Genomic DNA, 25,936 nt, shown 5'->3' with positions numbered 1-25,936 from the left:
TAATTATGTAAAAACTGAATGGAAAGGCCAGAAGACAGTGTAGCATATGAATGACTGCTAAAGCTCTGAATCCAGACCCTTGGAGTCTGAATGCCAGCTTCAACACTTGGCAGTGTGTACCCCTGGGTGCCTCAGTTTTACTATCTGTATTTACTCTCACTGGCTGACTGTGAAGATTCAATTCATACGTATGATTGCTTGGAATGGCCTAGCACCCATTTAGTTTTCAGTGTTGGCTATCACCATCACCCATACCATCCACGTCACCATTACTGTAATGTGGGAAGAGACTATTTCTCAGACATCAAGTTAACCAAAAATGTAGGCTGATTCCTAAGCCAAGGACAAAAGCTGTTGAAGTGACAGGAAACGTGCAGTTAAGCCATCAGGGGTGGTTTGTGAGAAAAGCTACCTCTCATCTCTGATATAGTTTCCCAGATAACGTGGGAATCATTCCTACAGTTTAGTTACAACTACAGAGTAACACAGTAAAGGTAGAGTTCACAGAGTAACCATATGCCAATGTCTTATAAGCAGCAGGCTCTAAGCCAATGCTGGAGGGCTTATAATAGAAACAGACTGCTGGGCCCCACCTCCAGAGTTTCTGATTCACTAACTATAGGGCGAAGCATGAGTCTGAATTTGCTGCTGGCCCAGGGACCACAATTTGAGAACCCCAGCTTATCTAGACTCATTTCCTGAGCATGCCTAGTCAGCCACATACACAGAGATGGTTCTTCAAATAGAAAGTCACAACATTAAGTACCAGCATTGTACTGACTCAAAATGGCAGATTAAACACAAGCTCCCTTCTAAGACAGGGTTTTGAACTCACTGAGGCTTTCTCAGGTTGGTAAGAACAGTCCTCATGTCATGCAGGACTCAGAACCAGCCCCAAGGGAACCACTGCAGTCTGGACTCACCGTGTTCTCAGAGCCTAGGCCAGGCCGCTCCCTGTAGCCTAGGCCGCCTCCACCGATGTTCAGCTTCTTGCCTTTCCCTCCTTTGAAACGGGATTTCCGAAACCAGGCATTCTGCATTGAACACAATTCACAGTTAAGCCAGGGGAGGAAGCAGCAGCCAGAGGAAGAGGGCAAGGTCAAAGAGGACACTAAGTGGGAGAACTTTCTGTTTCACCTTTAACCAATGTATTTATGGGAGGAACTGTTCACAGGAACCAAAGTTTAGCTTCTTTTTTGGTAGTTTAATCCACCAAATTTGTCAGGTTTAGCTCCTTATCTAACTCTTCTTTCCTGCTTCCTTCAGGGCATCCAGGAAGGTAAGTGACATGTCATAGATAATCCTCACGTGCAGAGCAGTTACTCTGGCCACTTCAAACTTCCTTGAAAATGAAACTATTTTTTGTTTCTCAAACAATCTGAACATACCACTGGACATAAAAATTTGGAACTTTTAAGAATTAGGTTTAGAAGTAAAGGAAAAAAGTTATGTGAAATGTGGTTTATTAAAATTGACTCTAGGACAGACACCCAGGACAGGCAGCCACACAACTGAAAATTTTATTCACTCATAATAGAGCTTAAAAATTTTCACTGAACTCGATCACTGCCAGAATACTACAAACCAGATTTATTCACATTCTGTTCACAAAGCAAACATCTCTATGGGAGGTTAGAGCTTCATCTGACAGTCACATGTTATAGTCAAAGTACTTGAGAGGCAGGACAGGCTGGGGCAAACTACTTATCAGGGAACTGATGCACCACAATGTGAGAGCACAGGATTCCTGCGGCACAGAGAGATATGTACGAAAATGCTCAAGACAAAATGTATCTCATTCAAAATTTGAGTTTGGGATGAGCTCTTTATACCCCAGGAAAGTAAAGAATATTCTAGTCCCTCCCACAATTCAGGTCCTTTACTCCCAGGACCCTAAGCACGGGCAGTGCCACATCTCATCTGCATTATGGATTAACAGTTGGCCTAGGAATTTGCCACACATGTAAATCTCTACTATCAGAACTTGTATACTAAACCCACCTGTAATTTGGTCACTGCATATATTAAGATGACTCAGGAGTTAATTGGGTAGAATGCTTCACTCAGTTTTGGATTGGTAATCAGTGTGGTTAAAGGTCTGAGATCCAAATCTTATAAGGAATAGTTAAATACATTGTTGTTGTTTCTAAAGACATCATGTTTTAGCCCCCAAAAGAGAAGATGGCAGGGAAGGGCTGTAAGAATAGCAGCCATCTTTGCAATGAAATTTATGCACAATTGTGGTATGCAACAAACAGAAATTTCAGAGGAACAGATTTTAGCAGAAAGAAAGGAGTAACTTTTTAACATATGTTGTTGAGAGGAAGAGAAGACCAGCCAGGTACATTTTAATCATATTTCTGTTATCTGCCTCAGACTTCAATTTTTTCACTTAGTTTTACAACCTGGAGTAACCTGAAGTGTGCCCAGCCCCTTACCTGCATTGCCAGATCTAGGAGTTCCTTGGAAACGTGCTGATTGGCTCCTTCCAAGTTGCGGACAAGGTCACCAGCAAAATTGCTGTCCTTGGGAGTCAGCAAGGTATAGGCCACACCCTTCTCACCAGCTCGCCCTGTGCGGCCAATCCTATGAGTATGGGTATCAATGTCTCGGGCCACATCATAATTAATGACAGTCTTAATTGAAGGAATGTCCAGACCACGGGCTGAAATAAAAAAACAACTTAAGTCTTTATTTATCATCTGGAGTCAAAAGACCAAAGTAATTAAAAAATGCTCATCTGCCAAGAAGCCACATTCCTCTTATCTAGGCAAAGTGCATGGTGTGGTGAGCTCAGATACAGGCATACAAGTTATGACTCTAGGACAAAATTCACTTTCATAGATTCTATGATGCTGGACTGTCTAGTGTAAGGAACACACACCTTCTGCTGTCAACAACCTGCCAAGCATGGCCTCTCTCTTGCAATAGGAATATATAAAAACATGAAAACTATTATCAAACATGTACTGAAACAGAGAAATTATTTCCTTTCTGGGAGAAAATACCGGTTTTTAAGGGTAGCTATTGAAACTCAGCAGAACAAAGCCAAAAACCATACTTCAGAAAGTTTTCTGATCTTGAATGAAGTATGCCGAACTAAATACTCAAGGTGAGATAACTACTATATTCAGACACATAACAAGGGCATAGTCTATGATATAACTGCCTCTATAATTTTTCCCCCAAATGTCTTCCAACTGCAGGGATTCTTTTTTTTCAGAGAGAAACATGAAATGAAAAGTGGTACCCAAGCTCCAGACTGTGATCACTGTGCTCTGACCTGCCATCCCACAGGGCATGGCCAGCTAGGCCAAAAGAATGCCTTCAGTCAGCCTGCTCAGATGTTGTAGGGCTCATACAGCAAGACAGAGTATCCTTACAGCACAGGAACCTAAGGCTATTGGGGAATTCATCCTCTACCTGCAACATCTGTGGCCACCAGGACTGGGATGTCTTTTTTCTTAAAGTCTGAGATGACCTTGTTTCTTTCACTCTGATCCATGTCCCCGTGGAGCAGACCAAGATTATGACCCTCCTGCTTAAGGTTACTGGCTAGCTCCTCAGCATTGGCTTTTTTAGTAACAAACAGGAGGACACTCCCTGAAGAGGTAAACTCCACCAGACGCCGGGTAAGCCAGTTCCATTTACTAGGCCCAGAATGGAGAATTTCTACAATCTGTGTCACATCTTCATTTGCCTAAAAAGGAATAAATGAAACAGATGATTTTGACATTTGTGACACAGGGCACCTCAACAAGGACCAGACAGCACATTTTCTACTTGCTTCTAGAAGAACCTTGAACAATCTCTCCTCTTCTTCACATTCCTTCTCACATCACTGTGCTCCCCATCTCCCCCGTTGTATACATACACCTAAGTAATTTGTAAGCCCCAGTACTTGGCAGTACTTTTTAATATGCCTGTTCAGATTATCCCTAATCACGTAACCTCCTTTTCTGTCCCTCCCACTCACTATGTGCAGGTCATACACGCACATAGAAGGCACTCAAATAAATAAAGCAAATGTCAAATGCTAATTGCTCAGAACTTAAATTTTCCACACAGTGCATATGAACAGGTAATAAAAACCCGAGCTCATTTTTACCAGGCCTTTCAAATCAACCCACTCCATGCTCTGCAGGCCTCCTCCCACACTCATTTGAAATGTCAGTTCTATCCTAACTGACCATTAGTGTTCTAGCTTGCTTTTTTCTTTTAAATCCCCCAGAAGTTTTTTTTTTTTAACTCTTTACCATGGAAAAATTTTAAACATAATCAGCTCCATGTACTCATCATCCAGCTTCAACAATAAACATTTTGCCATCTTATTTCAAATTCCCCCCATTGTGTTTTTTAAAAACCAAATCTGAAACATGTTGCCTCATCTGTAAATATGTAATAGCATTTTTTTCCTTCTCAATAGTGAAAAATTAATTTCATGTCTCCATAACATAAGAAATAACAGCTTGGGTCCCACCTAGCCCTGCTTAGGGTTACCTCTCCAATATCTCCCTGCACCACACGGATAGGGTCGATCAGGATGTCTCTGGCCAGTTTTTCAATCTTTTTCCGAAAAGTTGCACTGAATAAGAGAGCTAAAACGTAAAGTAAATTCTTTTAAAGAAACAGTATGACTTCTTTCTTGAATACCCACTAAGCTTCCTACTTTCAGAATTATTCACTTTTTAAAAACAAACCTACTGCACTTCAATTCAGTTAAAAATTTTATTCACTAAGGAAAAAAGATCTGCCCTTGTTCTATTTTTATACATTTTCAGTTAAGACCGGTTGTCAGCATGGTTCAGAAAAATGGTCTTGACTTCAAATTAGAAATCTGCACTGTGCCTCGCCTTTACCCACTGGTTAAACTGTATAAATTGAGGCAAGTCATTTAATTCTCAGCCTTGGTTTTATCATCTATACAAATGAGTTCTATCTGATCATCTCTAAGGTCCTGTCCAGCTCAGGATAATGATTAACTATTATTATCTCCTTTTCCATGGTTCTCACCAGTAATATGATCATTTTTGCTGCCATAACTGTGAGTGCTTATAAAACAAATAGGTGTTATACTCTGAGTACAAATGTGGCTGAATAAAACTGCTTTATACATACTCTGTCTGTCAGGACGAACATGACTTGCTATGGATCGCACCTGGTACTCTGGAAGAAGTAGAACAGTAAAATCAGTATTATAACTCTGTACTAGTTTGTGATACCTGTAAAAAGTCATTTTTAGTAAAAATCTTCATATGTGAGGTTATAAGTAAATTTTGAAACTCTTACACCTATCATGCAGTATGAAACTCTAACATATTCCCTCCACCCGTTAGGCTGGGTCCAGTGCTGTTGCAATCAATAAAGAGGCATTTGGAATTTTCACACAGCTGGTAAGTCAAGGAAGACAGGAAAACAAAGGGCCCTGAATGATATGACATTCACCTACCTAAGAACACAGACCCTCACCTCCACAATCAAAGGCATGTAATAAAAATAAAGCATAGAGAAAATATTCCCCTTATTTTCAAAGGTACTTTCAAATGTCCTCAACCCAATCAAGCCAAAAATGCTTTTTCTGAGAGAACTCCTAAAAATAGTTAACATCTTAGCCATCTCTTTACAGTATCCAGGAGTATTTTTAGCTTTTCTCATGCAGAAAACAAGTTGGTAAGTCTAAAAGGACATGAAAAAACTAGTATCATGATGATGGGGACAGAAGAAATTGGTGCTCAAGGCATACCAAATCCCATGTCAAACATTCGATCTGCTTCATCAAACACAAGGTAAGAGACTCTTTGAAGATTGGTAGCTTTCTTCTTCACATGATCAATCAATCGGCCCTGGGATTCAGAAATGAAAAGTATAATCAAAGGCATGTACAAGAACTTTCCAGAGCTGTGCTCCCGGCAAAAGTGCTAATACTCCAGTCTTGGACTGTACCAGACACTAGTGCAACAGCCTTGGACTTTATTCATTACAAGCCCAAAAGAATAGAAATTTTGAAAGCTCAATTAGATTTCTCCTTTATGTTAATTATGATTTAAATTGTGGGAAAATGGCCAGAAGTATTTTTGTGAGGCAATCTGAAGTGACCTAATTTAAAGCCTTATTGATGTGTCTTAATTCTAGGCAGTTCTGACCAGATGCTGAGTGCCTTTCTGATTATTGATGCTCTCAGTAACCACAAATCCATTTTTTAGGAGAACATAAGAAAAAAACTGTGAGGGGAACTATAGTTACTAAGAGTATCTATGTCAGAGAACCTTACTGGACTGCTATTTTTGTCGACCAATCAAAATTAAACCAAAGCCACTAGCTGCAATTTACCAGGGTATTATCAACCCCACTTTACCACATTTTAGGGGGATTTCCTCTAGTAACTAGCCTTTTTTCCATACCAAGAGAGGCTCAGAAGCCATTTAAACCCAAGATATACTTACTGGGGTGCACACAACAATCTCCGCCCCTTCCTGAAGGGCCTTGGCCTGCTCCCACATACTCCCTCCTCCATACACAGCCACCGATCGAAGATTATATGCCTTCCCAAACCGCTTACATTCTGCATGGATCTACAAAGTTGTTGACATGACGACATATTAACAAACTGTGCCACTAACAAACATCTCTATCACAACCCCAGAGGAATTCTGAAAAACACACAACCAATGTGATGTCATAGAAAATCAAAAGCTAGAAAATGCTTTAAAGTTGCAATTTTACTCATAAAGCAAATGAATAAAGTACCATTATTACATCTCAACAGGCTATCTAAACTCTTGCCTTGATTATTTTTTTCATTACTCTTCCTAACCCTATCATTGCCTTTCTATCAAGCAAAATGAACTATTGGAGGAGAAATCGCTGGGAGCTTATAATTCCTGTACCATACTTCTTTCTCTCAAAACAGTTTTTAAGTTGAAGTGTGTATCTGGTTATACAGAAAATATGTAACACATAGTATTTTCCAGAAGTTGTCTGGCAGCACAAGTGAATGTGCTTAATGCCACCAAACTGTATACTTTAAAATGGTTAAAATGGTATGTTTCATGTAATGGTAAATCCACCACAACTAAAATATTATTTTCCTGGTAATTCTACCCATTTGACTGGTTAGTCCCTTCCTACCTCACACATAGAGGGGCATTCTACACAAAGCACATACCTGCTGGCAAAGCTCCCTAGTAGGACACACAATCACTGCAATTGGTCCGTCACCTGGTTCCAACTCCTTCTGGTCCATTATGTGAATCAACATGGGCCAGATAAAGGCTGCAGTTTTTCCACTGCCTGTTTTGGCAATACCAATCATGTCTCTACCACTTAATGCCACAGGCACACCCTAGAGGAAAAATGAAGTATATCCACTCTGAACTTGCAATTTTAAACATGTACTGAAGGAAATCCTGGGGTTAGAGTAAATGACTATTACTGACATTCATTTCCAATGGAACTAAAATCTCTTGGGTTATGCACAACAACTATGAAACAATGAGGTACACCTGGAATTCCCATCAACTTCTTGATTTATAGGAAATAGTATTATTATTCTCTTCATGTGGATTGGCCATCATTTACAAAATATGAATGACTACATTTTGTTAGAAATACAGAAGTGGTAATTTGCAAATTTATAATGTTAAGTGGCTTACTAAAATTTCTTACCCTTGAGAAGGTATACAACAGACTGTATCATCCATATACAGAAAATTCTCATCTTCTGTGCAGGAATGAATAAATCCCACACTTTAATGGGAAAGAAAAGCTATTTAAGTTATAAATGAGAAATTTCAGGTCATGGACAAATAAATCCTACACACTGACAGCACTGTTTCTCCACAGACAATCTTTTGAGGCCTAGAACTGTTTCTTAAGATGGTATTTTCAAAACATTTATCAAATACAAAGAACAATTCCCAGCCTCAAGGCAACTTCTTAGGGTGATAAATAACTCGCTTTTGCTCTGTAATTTTTACAGGTTTCAAAAATAATCTTGGATTTCACACATGTCGTTTTTTCCTCCTTAATTAAATCAAAAGTTGAAGACTAAGCCAGAGAGGAATTATCTGGACATCTTCTATCCACGTCAATATAATTCTGCACTAAACACAATTTTATTGCTTTGACCTGTTCATAAAATACAGTCAACTGAATATCATGTCACTTCATCTTTTCAGTACATTTTACTTACCTGGCACTGTATTGGAGTGGGCTGTGTGTACTCAGATTTCCTAATCTGGTGCATAAGTTGTTCATCAAACCCAAAATGAGCAAAACTACTTCCTGGTCTAGGAGGTGCAGCCCCAGAGACCTAGAAATAAACACAACTCGCACGAATGACTTATACTTCAAAATGAACAGCACTGGAAGCTCAACAATAATTACCTGCATATAGCATCTAGCTTGAATATGAAGAAGTGAAAATATAAATCTGTAGCCAAAGCACACATTGTTTAAAAAGGTAGAACTCAATGGATCTAAAACCTCATAAAAAAATATTCCTGAGATAATTGTCATGTGACTTAAAACGATCAAGTGCCTAGGAATCTTAATTCATTTTCTCATAAGAAACGAAAAACTGTTCAATGAATTGGAAAAAGTGATTCATGGTTTTTCGTTTTTCCATTTTGTGTAACTATTAACCAGATGGCAGAAAAAATAAGATTTACTCTTGAAATAAAATGAATAGTGCAAATGAACTCCAAATAAGACACGTCTATGCCCAATGGTGACAAACATTATCTACTATCTCCATTTTCAATTATGCCTAAAGAGTTAATGTACCACTTAGTGATGGTCCAGCCACTGTCAGGCACTGTCCAAACTGCACCCAGGTGAGGAATGGGGCTGATAACCTCCATGCTGACTCCAACAGCAGTAACCTTTCACTGCTTTTCCAGTGATGCTCATAGTTCCAATTAGGATTTCATTTAAAAGGTTTTCTGGGGGGGGGTTAGGGGTGATCACTCTTGGAAAAAGACAAGTATACACACACACACCTTTTGGAAAACAGAAGTTCAAACATCACTTAGCAGCTGACTGTTAAGGAGACACAGGCCAGAAAGTTGTCCACATCAGAGTAGATGTTACCATATTATCTATCTGTGTTTCACTTAACTAACATCTAGCAACACCCAAAAACAATGTACAACTCCTGACTTTTTTGGTGGACAATTTAAACTATTTTTCTGAAATAAGTGCATGCATATTTTTAAAAGGTGTTAATTTCTTCTATCTTTAAACAAAGTATGTTGTATATAATTTGAGAAGCATATTTTACATATGAAATATTCTAAGACTTCACATGCTGTTCACATCTATTAATCTTGTCTCTTTTCCCTGGAGATGAGGACTCCTACCCTTCATCTCTAGCCTACCCAACACAGTTCTTAGCACACTGTACTCATGCAGAAATATTGCTGATTAATTTTAAGGTCACAATGACCCATTGTTCCAACACAACATAAAAGTTGGCTGAACACATAGCATTTATGTATGTCACATAAAAGAAAAAATAATCCTATCCTAAAATAACTGGAAGACTAAAACAGTAAAATCAAGACACATGAACCCAAGGGATGTAGTTATTACTCTATCAAGGACAGTTCAGGGACCATTAGGAAAAAAGACTATTTTTAGTTATGATAAGCAATAATACTAAGCCTGGACTAATTAACATTATAAGAATACTTGGCTTCATGGACGACTTACCCGAAGATTGAGCTTATGCCGCAGATCTATTAGCTGCTGTGGGGTGAGGTTGGTTATCTCTTCATGCTCATTGTAAAAATTTTTTTCAAATGGTGGATAGTCAATCTGCAGGTCCAATTATTCAAAGTTAGTCTAGAATTCAAGAGTCAATCTTGTAAGTTTGATTTTAATGCACAACAACCTTTTATAATTACACACAAGTAAAGCCATAACCAGCTAGAGAACAAAAGAATTCACTTATTCATGACACACATCCCCAAAGTACAAGTACCTTTTCCTATTCCCGTTTTCAATATAAACACCAACCTACTTCCTGAAGAGATTCTTAAAACACCTCAGATGTGAACAACCTTGACACAGACTAAGGTATCTTTACAATGCCAAAGGCCTCAGAGAACACATATTTTAAAGAAGATGTTACACCCTATAACATTCGAATATGTTTTGGAGTAAGCTGGTCACCTAGTTCTAGGGACTTAAAAACATTTCTAGTATTTTCTTTGAAGAGAGCTCTGCCTTTAGAAGGCAAGTCTATCTGTTAAAAACAATAACTGTTTACATATCTTTAAAAAAATGTGTGGCTAAGCATTTCCAATTCCAAAGAGGGAAGAAGCCATTTCTGCTACTCTCTCTTCATAAGCTTACTGCAACGAATAATATAAAAATAAGCATATAACCACATATGAATTTGGCTAAATGATTCCCTTTTGACAACATGGTATGTTTTGTTTATAATACACTTATTTTTTAAGGAGAATATAAGTCTTTGATAGGTGGTCAAAAACTTCACTATTCTGGATACAGCCTAAAAAGTAATTAACTTTCTATGGCACTATCAACAGAGAATAAGAAAATTTTAAGTTTCCCTTTAGCATTATCAATAGGCAGAACTTTTTGTCATGCTTCCCACATTGCTGCACTAAGCTGTTAACAGATTTCCTTTTCTTTAGTTAAGCTCCACAAGGGCAAGGGTTTTTGTTTGTGTTCACAAACAGAAATATGTAAATTTTTACACACAAATTTTTTTGTATCCAAAAAAAAAAATAATGTGAAGAAAGCTATTATAGGCAGAAGGGATCTCCTTTTTCCTTATTTCTGATCTCTGGCAGACTGCCTATTACATTAGGACAATTGTGGGATACCCCAGCATGATGAGAGGTTTGAGCACTTTGTTATCTCAAACATTTTATTAGATGACTATTCCAAATGAAATATTAGATAATTATTCTGATGAAAATCCTTACTGGATTTTCACCCTCTACTGTGGATGCTTCTTCCTAGGTCAGTTTCACGTACTTTAGTTTCATTTGCCATATGCAAAATACCAAGGTATTATGTGGTAGCATCTGTGCAAAAGGAAACATTAAAAAAATTGAACATAACCCATACTCTAGTCGAGACCAGTAGTTCTCAAACTTTTTAGCCTTGAGTGCCCTTTACACTTAACAAAAATACAATGAGTTTCCGTTCATTGGAGTTCTATCTATCAATACTATATTAGAACAAAAAAATTTATTAATTCAAAAAATAATAAGTCCTTATGCTTTAACATAAATGCTTTAACAAAAAAAAAAACCTTTATAACATTGCTTTTCATTTTTACAAATCTCTGTAAGGTCTGATTTAAAAGAAAATGGTTCTTGCTATATTTAAATTGTTGTAGTATGTTGCTCTGATTGAAGCCCATGAAGAAAATCTGGTCTCACAAAGACATGTAGTTAGAAAAGAGAAGAACATTTATTTTCAGAGTCTTATGTTTTTACTTTTCTGCAAAACTACGCTAAAAACTTGACAATCAGTCATTTCTTAAAGGTTATTTTCACTGTGTAATCTGACACCACATCAATGAACTTTCCACATTCCATTACATTATATTCCATGGGTCTAGCATGCATTCTCAAGAGCCTTTTATTTACTGAGGCATGATTGTGTAATATCATGCATTGGCCACTTGAAAATACTGGTTCCCTGAGGTAGTATGCAGATCATCCAAATGGTGAAACATCTCATTATATATTTTTAAAAATCACAGTTGTTTATCACTATCAATTTCAGTAAAAAAGACTTAAGTATTAGAAAACTGTCAAACTCACTGTGGTGAATATATGTCTCCCAAATTCTACTTTTTGCTCAAAAGCCTGAACCTCTACCATTGGTGATAAACACCATGAATTGCTTTCCTTAAAATGTCACTTGTTTTCTCAAGTAAAAACAGTGTTCCATGAGGAAAAAAAACCTAGTTATGCTCACAACCCAAACACCTATGTGCTTTTCCTTGCAACAACTATATTTTAGCATGCAAGAGAAATGCTTTACTTCCACTTCCCATTTTGCCACACGGAATAAAAAGATATGTAACATAAGGATCAAAATTTAATAAATAATAATTTTTACTGTTTCAAGGGTATACTTAAGTGAAGCTGGCTTTTTTTTTTTAACTATGATGGTCTGACAGGGAAGACTGTAACAGACCAGTAGAACACTGTCCTGATTCATGCTAAGCCATCACCAGTTTTACCTACTACTGCTTTTAGCCATTGATGCAAGTGCTGACGCAGTAAAAAAGGTAAATAATCTTAGCATTATTAAGAAAATTCTTTTGACTTTGTAGACTCCCTGAGCAGATACTTCCAGGAGTCCTTGGAACACACTCTGAGAACGACTGCTCTAGATCTAGAATCACTGGGACACACAAGCTCTAGTCAGTATTTAACCTTAATGAAACATTGATTTTTCTGCAAGTGGGTATACTGATAACCTCATTCCTTTTCCTGATTTAGCGAACTGTAATTCCTGGTTCCACTTTGAAAGAACCATCCCTCACCTTCCCCAGATCTGGCAAAACAGTAAAGATTTAAAACAATTAAAAACCAAATGCAGGACCAAGGGCGCATTTTCAAAGCAAGAAGGTTAGTAATGGTCTGGAAAACATGTACAAGTGCTTGAAAAAATTCTTAGCCTAACACTGAACGTGAGCAAGTGATTCAGCTGAACCTTGAACAATATTGGCTATAAAGCCTCACCGACTCAGTCACTTTCTAACTCAACCACTTAGCAGAGATGACAAGATCCCAAAGAACAAATGTTCTCATGACACAGGGAGTAAGAGCCAGTAGTACTCAGACACTGAGAAAACCTAATTATTAAAGATGAAGAAAACTATCAGCTTAAAACAAGAATCAAATTCAGCAGGAAATACCATACCTCTGAATGATCAATGGGAGGAAGAGGATCAATGATTTTTTTGGAAGGTGCAATTGGATTTCCATCACTATCATATTCCAGATTATCTTCCTCCTCCTCTTGAATCACACCAGCAGTTGGGTTCTCTGCCATGTACCGAAAATAAGCTTCCTGCAGGAAAGCACAAGTTCATAATCATCCCAAGTATAAATGAGAACATCTCTGCTTCTGTAATTACTGCACACAGTGTACCAGATGACTGCACACAGTTTAAATACCAAGTAAGGCAAGACTTTTACTAGAAATGATCCTTTACCAATAGCAGTATTGAGAGGGACAATCAGAAGAAATGAACAAGACATTTAGCACTACAAAATGATTAATGTGCTTAACAGAAGACTTACAAATCTGTTTCTTCCACAGCCTTCCTGGGGTGGGGTGTCTACCTCCCCTGCTCAGAGCTGTGGAATACATGTTTGGCTTTACCAGTCCAAGTTTGGAGGCAGACACTGATTAAAAGGGTCACAAACCTGGAATGTGTTACTGCTCACTCTGGTTCCCTCCTCACCATCCCACGACTGAACAATGGGAAAAATACTCAAGGACAGTCATTAAAGTAATGCTCCATCCTGAGATTTAAGAATTACCAACAGAACCCTTAGAAAGAGGTATAAGTGAGATGTTGCTAGAGGCCATTAGTAGTCCCACACTACTCTACTTCTTGACTTAATCAGAATAAACATTAAATTTGAATTTTAAAAAAATCAAGCTGAATAAAGCCTATATTTGTTTTTCATGTCACAATTGATCAGATGTTCCATTCTCAACATGGGAAGAGCATGTGAATCTTTATATTACCAACTGGTCAAACATGTAGAAAAGGAGTATGTCAAATGACATTTCAATGAAGGCAAGCTCTAGCTTGTCCCCAGTAGACACTTTGTGGGGTAAAAATAGAAGATAGAAATACTGCATAGGAACTCACTTGGTCATCTTCCTCTTCAATGTCATCTCGAATACCCCTGGAAAAACAAGCGGAGAAACAAACTTCCCTGCAAATGTTCCACATACCCAGCTCCACACTTACAGCAGATTAGTGTTGAATTCCTTACAGCACAGGAACTCTCAACACTAACCCATAACAAAGCAGCAATAAGCACACTGTAAACTATCCATCCATCATACACGTGTGGCTTCACTCTATAACCTGCAACTTGCATTTCCTTTGAATGCAATGATATGGTACCCCTAGGAACATCAATTACTAGGAAGGGCATAAGGAGTAAAAACTTTTGAAAATGGATACCCAGAGATCCTAGCCTTGTCAACCCTGTACAACAAACACAATGAAGTTGTGAAAAGCATTTTATTTTTTGAAAAAATCCTCCACTTGCTATATAAACTAAAAAGAATGTTGCAATTTAATGTTCCCCCGAGTTTCTAGCTCTGGAGTAATTGCATTCAACCATAATCCTTGGGGACGGAGAAACTACACCATCTCTTATGTAAGTTTTGGACTACAATTCCTAAGCAGTTCACATGGAGAAGGGGACCATCACCACTTGCTGCATCTCAGGAGCAACAGAAAGTATGGCTGCTTAGTTCCCACAGCCATCTCTTTCTAATCAGACTTTCTGCCTAATTCAGAGCACTTGCTATTCCTAAGGCAAGCAACACCACCAGTGTAAGGCAGCTGGAAGAGGATGTGACACACAGTAAGCACCAAAGACAGGACTGAAATCTCCACATGGCACAGGAACCTGGGAGAGGGCCTGAAGCACTGATTGCCAAGCAGAGGGAAAAGTCCAACCATGCCTATTTCTGTCTGGTAGCAAAAGGCTTAAGAGGAGTGTATTCAGCAAGGAGGAGGAGAATTCTCTTTCCCAGAAAATAACGTATTTCAAGTTCTGACTAGTTAATAAAGCATGACGTCACTCCTTAAATAAGTTGGGTTTTATTAATAATACACAATTTTTTATGATAGTCACCATTGTATCTCATAATCATATAAGCATTAATGTATTTTGTATTAATTATGGGTATATGTATTAACAATGAGCCCAAACTTTAGTAATTATGCTTTTAACCCCCACTATAACTCCTTCTTGTGTTTACTAAAAAACTATTTAGAGCTGAACACCAAATACTATTCTCCCAAAAAGAATGCTCTTTAAAAAATTACTGCAAAGACCTGTGTTATCTCTATTGTCTCCAAAAATAGTATTCAAGATACAAGGGTAACTTCAAATGAAGACATTTGTGTATTTTAATTTTTCTCTATACACTCTTGGGGAATAGGCTTTTGTAATACTTTAGCAATTTTCATGTAAACTTTGTGAGAGAGAAGAAAACTACTTACTTTACATTTTTTCTTTCCTTGTCCTTATCTTCAAGCCTCTTCATATCTCGAGCTGCCTGATCCTAACGAAACAAAAGGCCATGTGAAATTACAGCCACTAACAACACTGAAAAGGAAATTTCTTTATGAAGAATTTTTAGATATGAACAAATGCCACTGTAGTTTTAGCTGTGCATTTTGACAATTATTTGTCAGAAATACCCAAATGTTTTAAAAACTTGGCTCTAATGGATTGCATGATTTTTATAGGCAATTATGTGCCATGTATGGAAACATTAGCGAAAGTACTTGATTGGTAACTTAGAAAAAAATTTATTTAGGCTATAAAGGGTCTTAAATTCAGGCCAATCATCCTTTCTCAAAGCATCATTTTAGGCTATTTACATCAGATTTAGCAACAGGACTGTAAACAGTGCAGGTTTCTGGAAAAGACTCCGGAAAAGTCGTTCTCAACCCAGGGTGGTTTTCTCCCCAGGAGACGTCTGGCAATCTCTGGAGACATTTTTGGTTGTCACAACCTGCTGGGGGATGTTGTTACTAGGACCTAATGGGTGAAGGGCCACAAATGCCACTAAACACCCTACAGTGCAAAGGACAGCCCTGCAACAGAGAATTACTGGGCCCCAAACGTCAACAGTCCTCAGGTTGAAACTTTTGCTCTAAACCTACTAAATCCACCTCAGAATCCCTGGGGGTGCAGTTAAATGCACACAGTTTTTTCCATTTTCCACAGGAGTTCTTATTCATAGGACATTGATAATCACTGATCTAAATTATTTTATATATGTCAAAATCAAGCTCAGAAGAACTGAGTAATTTTTTCCAAAGTTACACATTCTGCACAACTGTTTGTTATAAAGCAACATTGAGTTTTTCTGACTTGGATTAAAATAAAAACCCACTATATTATAACCTGGCATAGTCAGGTATTCTATCTAATCAAATGTTTCTGATAAAGAGGAATTATTTTAAAAGCAAATATTATACACAATCCACTTTTCAAGAGATTGAGCCAGATGTAAGACTTAAGACTATAATGAAGTGAAGACATAAGCAACATAAGAAATTGGTGATAAACACATTATTATTTTTAAGCCTACATAAATCTTTTTTTGAAACATTGGCTAAAAATAAGTCTTCATCTTGAGTTCAAACACTAGGAAAAGTTTATACCTGAGACCAAGGACTAATGCGATACTTTGGCAATAATACCCTCTGCAATCTTTGTGTCCTAAAATCAGCAAAACCCTTTGGATACTATACCAAAAAATACCCAGAAGAATGATACTATCTCAAAAAGATTTAACCTCCAAACAGCTTCAATGATTTTAAATGCCAAGCAAGAGAATTTGGACCATTCTTGTATACTCCCATTCAGAAAGGGCTATGCCAGCTTGCACTAACAGAAATTAAATCTAGAAAATCAAGAGCTAAATTATTCTTCGAACTCATGGGATCTCAAGAAATAATGAGAAACACAGCCCTTTGGGAAACATCTATAGCTCAAGATGAAAAAAAAAGATAGGTATAGGACATCTCAAACATTACAAACCATTTACTGACTTTACTGCTAGGGAGAATCATTTCATGTATTTACTAAATCACTACCATGTTACAAAGCACACATATGTTGTGAATAGTTTTGGTAAGTGTTATGGCAGAAATACACAGTGCTACAAGAACTCAGATACAGAATGATACAGCAGGAAGAATGTAGCTTCACAGGTGAATCCTGGCTCTGCTTGCTACCTATTAGGTGTATACTCTTTGGCAAGTAATTTGATGACTGCTAAATCAAGGGTGGCAAACTTAGATACCTAATAGTTACCAATCTGGCAAAGAATGAAGTGAGCCAGGGTAAGAAAAGTTGCTTTCTTTTAACACAGACATGCTATGCTTGTACTTTACCAAAGAGGAACATTCTTCTCAAGAAGGATGCTAATTTTTCTTGAATCATATGGCCCTGGAGTCTTGTATTTTCTGGTATTTGATAAGAGATTCGAACTCAGAAAAATATTCCTCCACTCTAAGAAAACTACAACACAAGTGTGATGATAAGTGGTTCTAAACAGTGGCCTCAATGTCAAGAAGACAACAGGGATTTGAGTGACCTTATGGTTAATAGAAAAAGCATACCTTATCTAAAGCAGACAGCCATTTGCTCAGCAACAGCCTGTTTTCGCCATGCAAGAATGCAGGCTTAGTATTGCCCTACTTTCCTTCTTCCAAGAGTATAAACTTTAGACAAAATCTCCCAATCTTAAAAATGTTGGTTCCCAATTTTAAAAAGCAATGTCTAGGCCTAACAAAAACACATCTATATTGGATTCTCTTTCCCTCCTTCCTTAGAGGAGAGATGAAGTCTGGCTAAAGACTTCAGGTAACAAGTAGTAGAAGAATCTGGAAGGACATTATTTCATAAGCAATGAAGTGATAGTTTTTGAGTAAGAGTAGTAACATGGTAACAAACATACTTTAGTTTGGTTATACTGCAACTGTACAGCACTTGAGCAGGAGAGAATCGAGACCAGGCAAAAGTTAATGAGAGTGTAAAGCAAGATGACTATAGTGGAAACAGAAAGAAGGAATAGATGCAAGAGATGACATGAAGACTGACAGAGCTTAGCCAATAGTGAAAGGAAAGGAGACATGCTGTACTGGAATGAGCTAGTAGGCTCTCAGGACAACTAAGCAAGACAAACCAGATTCCCAGCTCTGTCACACAGTACCAGAGTGACTTTGGACAAGGGATTTGACTTATCTTAAGGTTCAGTTTTCTTATTAGTTAAAAAATTATATTTATGTATTTTTTCTTCCTATTCCCTGTTATTATTCTGAAGATTAGATGAAATAAGTCAGGAGCATGCTTGACTGTCTGCTAAAAGGAAAATAAGAAAGGGGAAACAGTGAAAGGAAATAGTGACAGCCAAGGTACCTATGTGAATACTGATGTAAGAGAAGTAAGACAAAAGAAGGACCTGGTTGAGGAGAAAAAGATGATGAACTGGGTTTAAGATGCCAGGAGGACATACTCATGTAAGAATGGCCAATATGCTTCTAGAAAAGCACAGCTAAAACCAAAGAGAGACTACGAGACTGAAGGCATGAATTATTCACATTGTAAATTAAATTTCAGAAGTGGATGAGGTTACTAGGAATGTATAAAGAGTGAACACAGCAAATCAATACAGAGAACTTTTAGGAGATTCATCCTATATGAGAAATTAGAGAATCACAAGAATGACAGACAACAGATGGATATGTAATGATTTTCTGGGTACAGTTGTATTTTTTAAGAATTACCTTATAGAGATATAAAAATGCTAATGGATGAAATGATCATATCTGAGACTTACTTTAAAATAATCTAAAAGGGGTAGGAGGGGTTAGATGACACAATATTGGCCAAAAGTTGTAACTTGATAAAGTAGGGAGAAGGGTACATGCAGGCTATTATTCTATTTTTGTGTTTGAAATTTTTCATAATAAAAAGCAAATTAATTAAACAGAAGGAAAAATCAGAGAGATGGGAGAAAAAGGACAAAATGCAAAAGCCTGGTGAGAAGAGTTTTAAGAAGGAAATGGTCACAAGTTTCAATTTCTACAGAGAGCTCTTGGATGTTGATGGTAATGTTGATAACAAGAAATAAACACCGAAAGTACAGAATACAGAATTCATAATTTTGCCAAGTTTCTTAAGTTTAACTGCCTTACATAAGTATATATTTAATAAATACTAGACCAAATGAGATTATGTTCATTCCATTTAAGAATATACCAAGAATTAAAGAAGAATTATAACAAAATACACACAAATCTTGGGTTAATATATTCAAAAGTTACAGTTTAAATTTCTAGGCACTGGTCATCTCTGAAAATGCTAGAGGAACAAGAGGAAGTTTAAGAAACTGTAGATACAAGCACAAAATTCTTCAAAAAAGGGGCCAGAAAACAAATTCTCCATGAGGTTAATTTGATCAATTTGTAGTTACTTAACATTTTAACAAGAGCTGCTACTTGCCTCTACTTCTGCCATGAATGCTTCCAAGGGGTCATCATCACTGTCAGAATCTGCTGGCTTGGAATGGAATTGCTGGCGGGTAGGTGAGTTTTCAGCAGGAATATAAGGTAAATCAACATTGCTGGAGTCTTCTTCTTCATCTTCAAAATATCTGAAAATTAAAATGCATGATTGGTAAAATGAACGTTTACTTTTGAGTTGGTGCATCTTTCATTTTATGGAAATTTTTATTGTATGTTACTATTAAGAGATTTACCACTATACAGGCCAAATTAGAGACCTACAAGTTTTGGCTAAGGATGTAATTATTAAGTATTATTTAATACATGAAAAATTCTAGTTCCAAAAAAAAGTCATAGCAGATTCTCCATTTCAATTGTGTCTGTTCAAATCATATTTCCTGTTCTGTTAAAAGGCATGAGTTTTGAGTAAAAATTTTAAATATCATTATTGAATAGATATGCAAATATTAAAGAGTATATTCTACAGAAAAAAATTACTTTTGTATGAAATTTTTGAAATTGTTTATTCTTTATAATCCTCTAAAATATTTTTAGAGCTATGTTCATAAGATTAGGGACCTCAGAAGTAAGGCTATTTTCTAAGGACCAACAGGAAACTTCTGGAATTAAAAATTTACGTTCAATCCAAAACAATTCAACACACTACTACTTCAGTACTCAGAAGAGACAACTTCAACGTCTGGAGAAAGACTTACAAACATTCCAGAGAAGGATTATCTATATACTTCTTAATAAACTAAAACAAAACAAAACAATTGTTTTAGACCTTGCTTCATAATTACATAAGACAACCAAATATTAGTTTAAATAAAGAACTGTACCTTAAAAATTTTAAAGCATTTCAAGTCTTCATAGGACTTATTTCAAAAGCTCTAACAACTGTTATGTGCTACACACACACACACACACACACATACTCATTTATACAGTAGGTTTCATTCATTTAACTAATAAAAAAGTATCCTAAGTAGTAAACTGCTCTCTGGAAAAATGACCCTTGACTTGGCTAAACCTTAAACATCTACTTTTGTATTTAATTTCTGAACAAAAGATGTCTTAATAAATGCTGCTCTGTACTTTATTAAAAACTTCAATCTTAAGGGTTTTTTTAATTTAAAAAAAAGCTTAAGCAGTGTCACAACTGGATTGGAAATAACAGCAGTAAAAGATTTCTTCAGATTCAACAAAGAGAAATTACAATCTATAGGAATTAGAGCTCAAACCTTCAAACCCTGGCTTCTTATAGTAACCACCTTAATAGACAATCAAGTCGAAAAAGATAACTGGTAAATGTTTCCAGAAAACTGGGCAAAAATCTGAATAGATCATTTTGCCACTATTAAGAAGATACAACATAATAGTTTAAAGAACTTGGGTGTTGAGGCAAACTGTGTCCCTACCAGTTTTTAACAATGTCCTGTTTTCAAAACAACTTATATGATGTCAATAAAAGATTTCAGTATAGACCATCAAAACCATGTGAATTATTTAAAACTCTTCAGCCATATTTAGGTTTCAATGGCCTCAAATCTTTTTTGGAACAAGTAAAGGTATAAGTAAGTACACAAGTATTACATTCCTTTCCAATGAGTAAACCTGACAATTTAACTTTTTAGGAACAGTGCAACTCATTTTTTTAAATTAAAAAAACCCTTAAGATTGGAATTTTTAAAGTATACAGCAGCAGTTATTAAAACGTCTGTTGTTCAGGAATTAAACACAGAAGTAGATGTTTAAAGTTTCGCAAAGTCAAGTGTCATTTTCCTGGAGAACAAGTTTACAAGTTCAGGGATACATTTTCTTCAGTTAAATGAATGGAATCCACTATATAAATTAATATGCATTTGTGTGTGTAGTTCATTGTTATGCAACCCAGTGTGATAACCAATTTAAGAAGTCACTATTATTTGGTAAACAAATGGTTTCTTTGCCTCCATTTCTGTTGATGGAATGAGCGTCTCAAAGCCCAGCCTTAGCTAAATTACCACTTACGCATTTTCTTCATCAAAGTTGGCCCGTTTAGATCCAATTTTGTAGAAAGAAGGGAGCTGTGGTGGAGCCGACTTTCCAAAACCAGAAGAGCTGGTTGCCCCAAAAGCACTGTGGGACTGTTGGGGGAGTTTAGGTTCCTCCTTCTTTCCAGCACTAATGGCAAAGCCTCCAAAGCCAAATCCCCTCTTAGTGCCAGGGCCACCTTTATTCCAGTTCATGCTGTCAATGATCTGTTAGGAGCAAGATACACTAATATTAACTGAACCTTTTAAAGTACAATCCACTGATTTTCATGTCTCTTTAAACCTCCACCTATAATTTTATTTAAAATTTTTGCCTCTCAATTGAAACTTTAATAACTCTGTACTTCAGATATATATACAATATGCTAACCTCAATAAAAGTCATATTTTCTAAAATACAGGAGATTTTTTTAAATTGGGATCTCAATGAAGACAAGAATGCATTATTTAATATCATCCCCTTCAAAAGGATTTGATTGCTTGCTAACTTAACATTTTCTAAGCTGTCAAAAATACTTGGAAGACAGCAAGTATATTGAAGGACCTGATATGCTTGTGCTAGGCAACTGAAGATATCAAGATGAAAAGATTTAATCTCCTTATCTTTATCCTCAAGGAGTTCACAGGCTACCAGGAAAATAGATAAAAAAACAAATAACAAAAACGAAAGATAAAAACAACCTACAATTACAATATAATGTAATGGTTGCTATAACAGAGAGTGAGGTACTATCAGCAAGACTGTCCCAAAATCAAAGACTGTCCTCTGGTAAGGGTATCTAGAAGAATCATAGATTCAAAACTTAAAAGATTAATCTAGAAAGTATCTGTGTAATTGTCTCACAAGGATACTTACGAACTGTGCATTTATTGAGCAACAGCCCACTAGAACACTACCCAGGCAGAAACCATGACTCTTTGCTATTTTGCCTGAAGTAGTCACTTAGATTATGGTTCTGGATTACAAAGAAATTTCCTGAGCATTGATGAAATCAGTTTAGAAACAATGCCTCCTATCTTATTGGTCTTGGCTCTAAAAATTCTTTTTGAACGACACAAGTTACCTAAATTTTATAGAAATGAAAAAAACTAGGAAAGAAAAAAGGAAAATTTACAACTACCTGAAATTTCCTCTCCCAGATAATTTTATATCTTTTGCTACTTATTTTTCTACATATATTTGTATTCACACACACACACAAAATTTAAAAACAAAACTGAAGCCACACTGGACCTATCATTTGTTACTGATTTCTTCACCTAACAATATACTGTGAACATCTTTAAATGTCAATAAATACGTTTCCACTACTATTTTATAATGTTATGAAACATATACCTTTGTTTTGTGCATACCCTAATTATTTCCTTAGGATCAATTTTTTTAAATGCAATTGCTTAACCAAAGAGAATACACATTCTAAGTTTTAAAATTTTTATTACTACTCACATTTATGGAAAAGTGTCCATTACACAATGGGTAAAATAAGGGCATAAAACAAGGTGGGTGGAATGATTCAACATAAAAGCATGTGTTACATATACAAAAAACAGCTAGAAGGCTGTTTATCCAAATGTTAAGAGCAGTTATTTGATTTTTACTTTCTTCTTTGTATTAAAGTTTATCATTAATAAGAAAATTTTAATGTTTATAATGGACCCTGAAGCGAATGTGGAAAAGAGTTCCAAAAACTGCTTTTTATAATGACACCACTGAAGGGACCAGGAACAACATGCTCTACTTTTCTGTTTCAATGCCCCTCCCTTACATATACACCTGTATCACCTGTATATATATGCCTTACAGGTTTTGTATGAACTGCTACTGTATTAGCACTTGGTTCAGTTGGCTACGTGTTAGATTTGATTTATGCCATGTCAATCTCTACCCTTAGTGCCAGGTAGGGACTATCTTTATTCATTTTGGACCTTCCACAAAAGTTATGCACGGCTAATGTAAGTACTTAGTATTATTAGTTTATCCGAACTTAATTAAGACCATCTCTACTTTCTCTTAAGAGGATTTGAAGGGCCCCCACCAAGTAAGATGGCGAACTTCCGGCTTCTCTTCCAGGTCCTCAGTTCCCGATGGCGCCACCTGAAGACCGATCACCTCTCTCCTCACTCCCACTCCCAGCACCTAGCCAATAGCCACCAGCCTCATAGAAGTTACACCACAATCACCCCATGCCCCTTCCTATATAACCCAGCACCTTTCCCCAATAAAGCGGAATTCTCCGGTGAATTGCTGCTGTGTGACGCTCCTTTCCTTTCAGGATTCAATATAATTCTAGTGAGATGAGATTTAGTAAGAATGTTTACAAGAAAATTTTAGTATCTGATATTGTTTAACCCATCTTTGAACCTCACTTTACAAGAGCTGTTCCTAAACAACAAACATGATGGACTCTGAATTTCAACCTTGTTTCCCCTAGTGTATATAACTGATAATAAGTGGCTAATAAATAAGCCAGAGAAATAAAGTTAGGCAAAAGAAGGATGGAAAAAAAACATTAGGTTTGGGTAGATCTTAAGAATCACATGAATCATCTCTTACAGGAAAATTTTCAATGGTTTACTGAAAGCTTGCTGAGGAAGGTCAGACAGTATATTAGGTGCTGGGCATTTACAGATGAAAGATACAGTCCCATTCTCAAGGAGTTCACACTGTAGTTTTAGCCAGCTAAAACAACAACATGATGTGCTCTAGTAGAGGTACTGCACAAAAGTACACTGTGGCTCTGGAGAGGGGTACCCTCCCATGATGAGCGGGAAAAAGGCACAGGTTTTCTGGAGATGATGCTTCCATTAAGATTTGAAATCTGAAGAGACATTAGACCAGGGAAAAAGCATCAGAGGAGGGCATTTTAGACTGTAAGTAGTACCTCAGAGAACTGGAAATAGTTCAGTGCAGCTAGAGTTCAGTAGGACATTTGGAAAGTTACACATTTCAGAGACGGGCAGGGCCCAAATGAACAGCTTAGTATGCTATGCTAGGAATATACCACACAAAACTATATTCTGCCAGATAAAAGGAATAATAATTTTAAGCAAGAAGGGGACATGTTTCAGATCAGTGTTTTAGAAAGAATAGGTGAGACATAGTAGGAAAAGATGGAGGCAGGCAAAATGGCTACAAAGTAACTATAAAAATACACATGTAAAATAACAAGGTACTGATCCAAAGAAGTGCCTATGTATAAAGAGAAAAGGGGGTGGATTAAAGCTATTTACTTAGATCTCTATGAGAAAGAATCAACAGGGATGCATAACGAACTAGATGTCAAGCTAAGGAATAATGCTGGAGGTTTCTGACTTTTACAGATTGGATGAATGGTGATGCCATTAGCAGAGATGGAAACCTAGAAAACCAAGGCTTGGAAAAGCACACAGAAGGTGAGAGTTCAGTACCTATGGGAGAGATGCCAAGTGGGGTCTATAACTCAGAGGCATCTGTGATGGAGCTATAGATTCGATAATAGACATTTGCATCTGAGGTTACTGATGTACATAAGCTAGCAGAGAGAGGGCAGAGTGAGAAAGGGGGCCAGACGTGTCAATACTTAGGGCATGTCAACATCTAGGAATGGGAGGGAAGAGGAGCTCATTCGGAAACTTGAGAAGGAACAGAGAGAGGGAAGGGAGAGGAAGGGAAGGAGGATAGTAAAGAACAGGGACCCAAATGACGAGAGAAGTTTCACAGGCAGAAGGAAACATCCGGTGTTAAAAACTAAAGAGAAGGCTGGTAAGGTAAGAACTAAAAAGCTTCCACTGGATATGCAACCAGGAGTCACCAGTGAAAGCAATTTCAATGGAGCAGCAGGGGCTGGGTTGAGGAACCACTAGTAAGTAAGTGGTAGAGGGTGGAGACAGGTCAAAAGGAGTACAGATTACTTTCCAAACTGTTTACCAGTGAGAGTAAGGAGAGAGTGAGGTATTAACTAGAGGACTTCTTTTTGTTGAGGAAGATATGTAAGCATGTTTATATGCTAAACAGGAAAAGCAAACAGAGATAGAAACTGAAGATGTAGGATGACAGGAAAAATCAAAGAACAAGGTTCTGAGAAGACTAGAAGAGACAATTAACAAAACCTTAATAAGAGGAATAAGTAACTCTTCCTCCTAGACAGGAGGATAGGAGAAAAGGATGGGTGTACACATAGTCCTAGTAAATAATCAAAGAGGTCAGATTATAAAGCAGCAAATCAAACACTTGGTCTCAAAAATTTGACTTCTGCCACAAACAAGAGGCAGTGTGACCTTGGGAAGGTGAGAGCTGCTTAATGGCTTTCAGATTCAACAAGACGCAAAATATCCAATACTTTTTCTCTTTACTCTTCGGAGATTTGGTCAACCAAAAGACTGAGAACACTTTTTAATGTCTTCTCACCTTTCAATAGTTGATCTGGAACACACTGCCCATCTCCCCTCGTTTATTCCCTAGCAAGGCGAAACAGCTGTGCTTTCTATGTATCCCACTAAACTAGAATGTTAGCTCCACGAGGGCAGGGCAGGGACTTTCCCTGTTTTGTCCAGCACAAATGCATAGTGCCTAGCTGTTTGTGCTCAAAAAAATTTTTGTTGAATGAATAAATATTCTGCATTCAGGCTCTACAAAATTCAG

General features: G+C 37.0%; 1 protein-coding gene across 4 annotated transcripts in view; it reads right to left on the bottom strand.

Annotated features, from left to right (window-relative positions):
- The window catches only part of DDX42 (DEAD-box helicase 42), a 34,326-nt gene that overhangs the window by 2,631 nt on the left and 5,759 nt on the right, over nt 1-25,936 (bottom strand). For 2 of the 4 annotated variants that reach the window (XM_036899765.2, XM_036899766.2), the window contains exons 2-16: nt 21,290-21,519; nt 19,275-19,425; nt 15,254-15,315; nt 13,880-13,916; nt 12,916-13,065; nt 9,712-9,816; nt 8,192-8,311; nt 7,166-7,342; nt 6,444-6,572; nt 5,744-5,843; nt 5,119-5,166; nt 4,501-4,598; nt 3,424-3,700; nt 2,439-2,665; nt 924-1,034 (exon numbers count right to left, since the gene is read on the bottom strand). In XM_036899765.2, the coding sequence (XP_036755660.2) occupies nt 924-1,034; nt 2,439-2,665; nt 3,424-3,700; nt 4,501-4,598; nt 5,119-5,166; nt 5,744-5,843; nt 6,444-6,572; nt 7,166-7,342; nt 8,192-8,311; nt 9,712-9,816; nt 12,916-13,065; nt 13,880-13,916; nt 15,254-15,315; nt 19,275-19,425; nt 21,290-21,507 (2,010 nt within the window). In that variant the 5' untranslated portion in view covers nt 21,508-21,519. The remainder of the gene's footprint in view (nt 1-923; nt 1,035-2,438; nt 2,666-3,423; nt 3,701-4,500; nt 4,599-5,118; nt 5,167-5,743; nt 5,844-6,443; nt 6,573-7,165; nt 7,343-8,191; nt 8,312-9,711; nt 9,817-12,915; nt 13,066-13,879; nt 13,917-15,253; nt 15,316-19,274; nt 19,426-21,289; nt 21,520-25,936) is intronic. The other 2 variants (XM_036899767.2, XM_036899768.2) reach the window with 2 other exon arrangements.

This window comes from Manis pentadactyla, chromosome 4 (assembly GCF_030020395.1).
Source record: "Manis pentadactyla isolate mManPen7 chromosome 4, mManPen7.hap1, whole genome shotgun sequence".
Classification (NCBI taxonomy): Eukaryota; Metazoa; Chordata; class Mammalia; order Pholidota; family Manidae; genus Manis; species Manis pentadactyla.
This window is presented reverse-complemented; position numbering and strand designations above follow the sequence as displayed.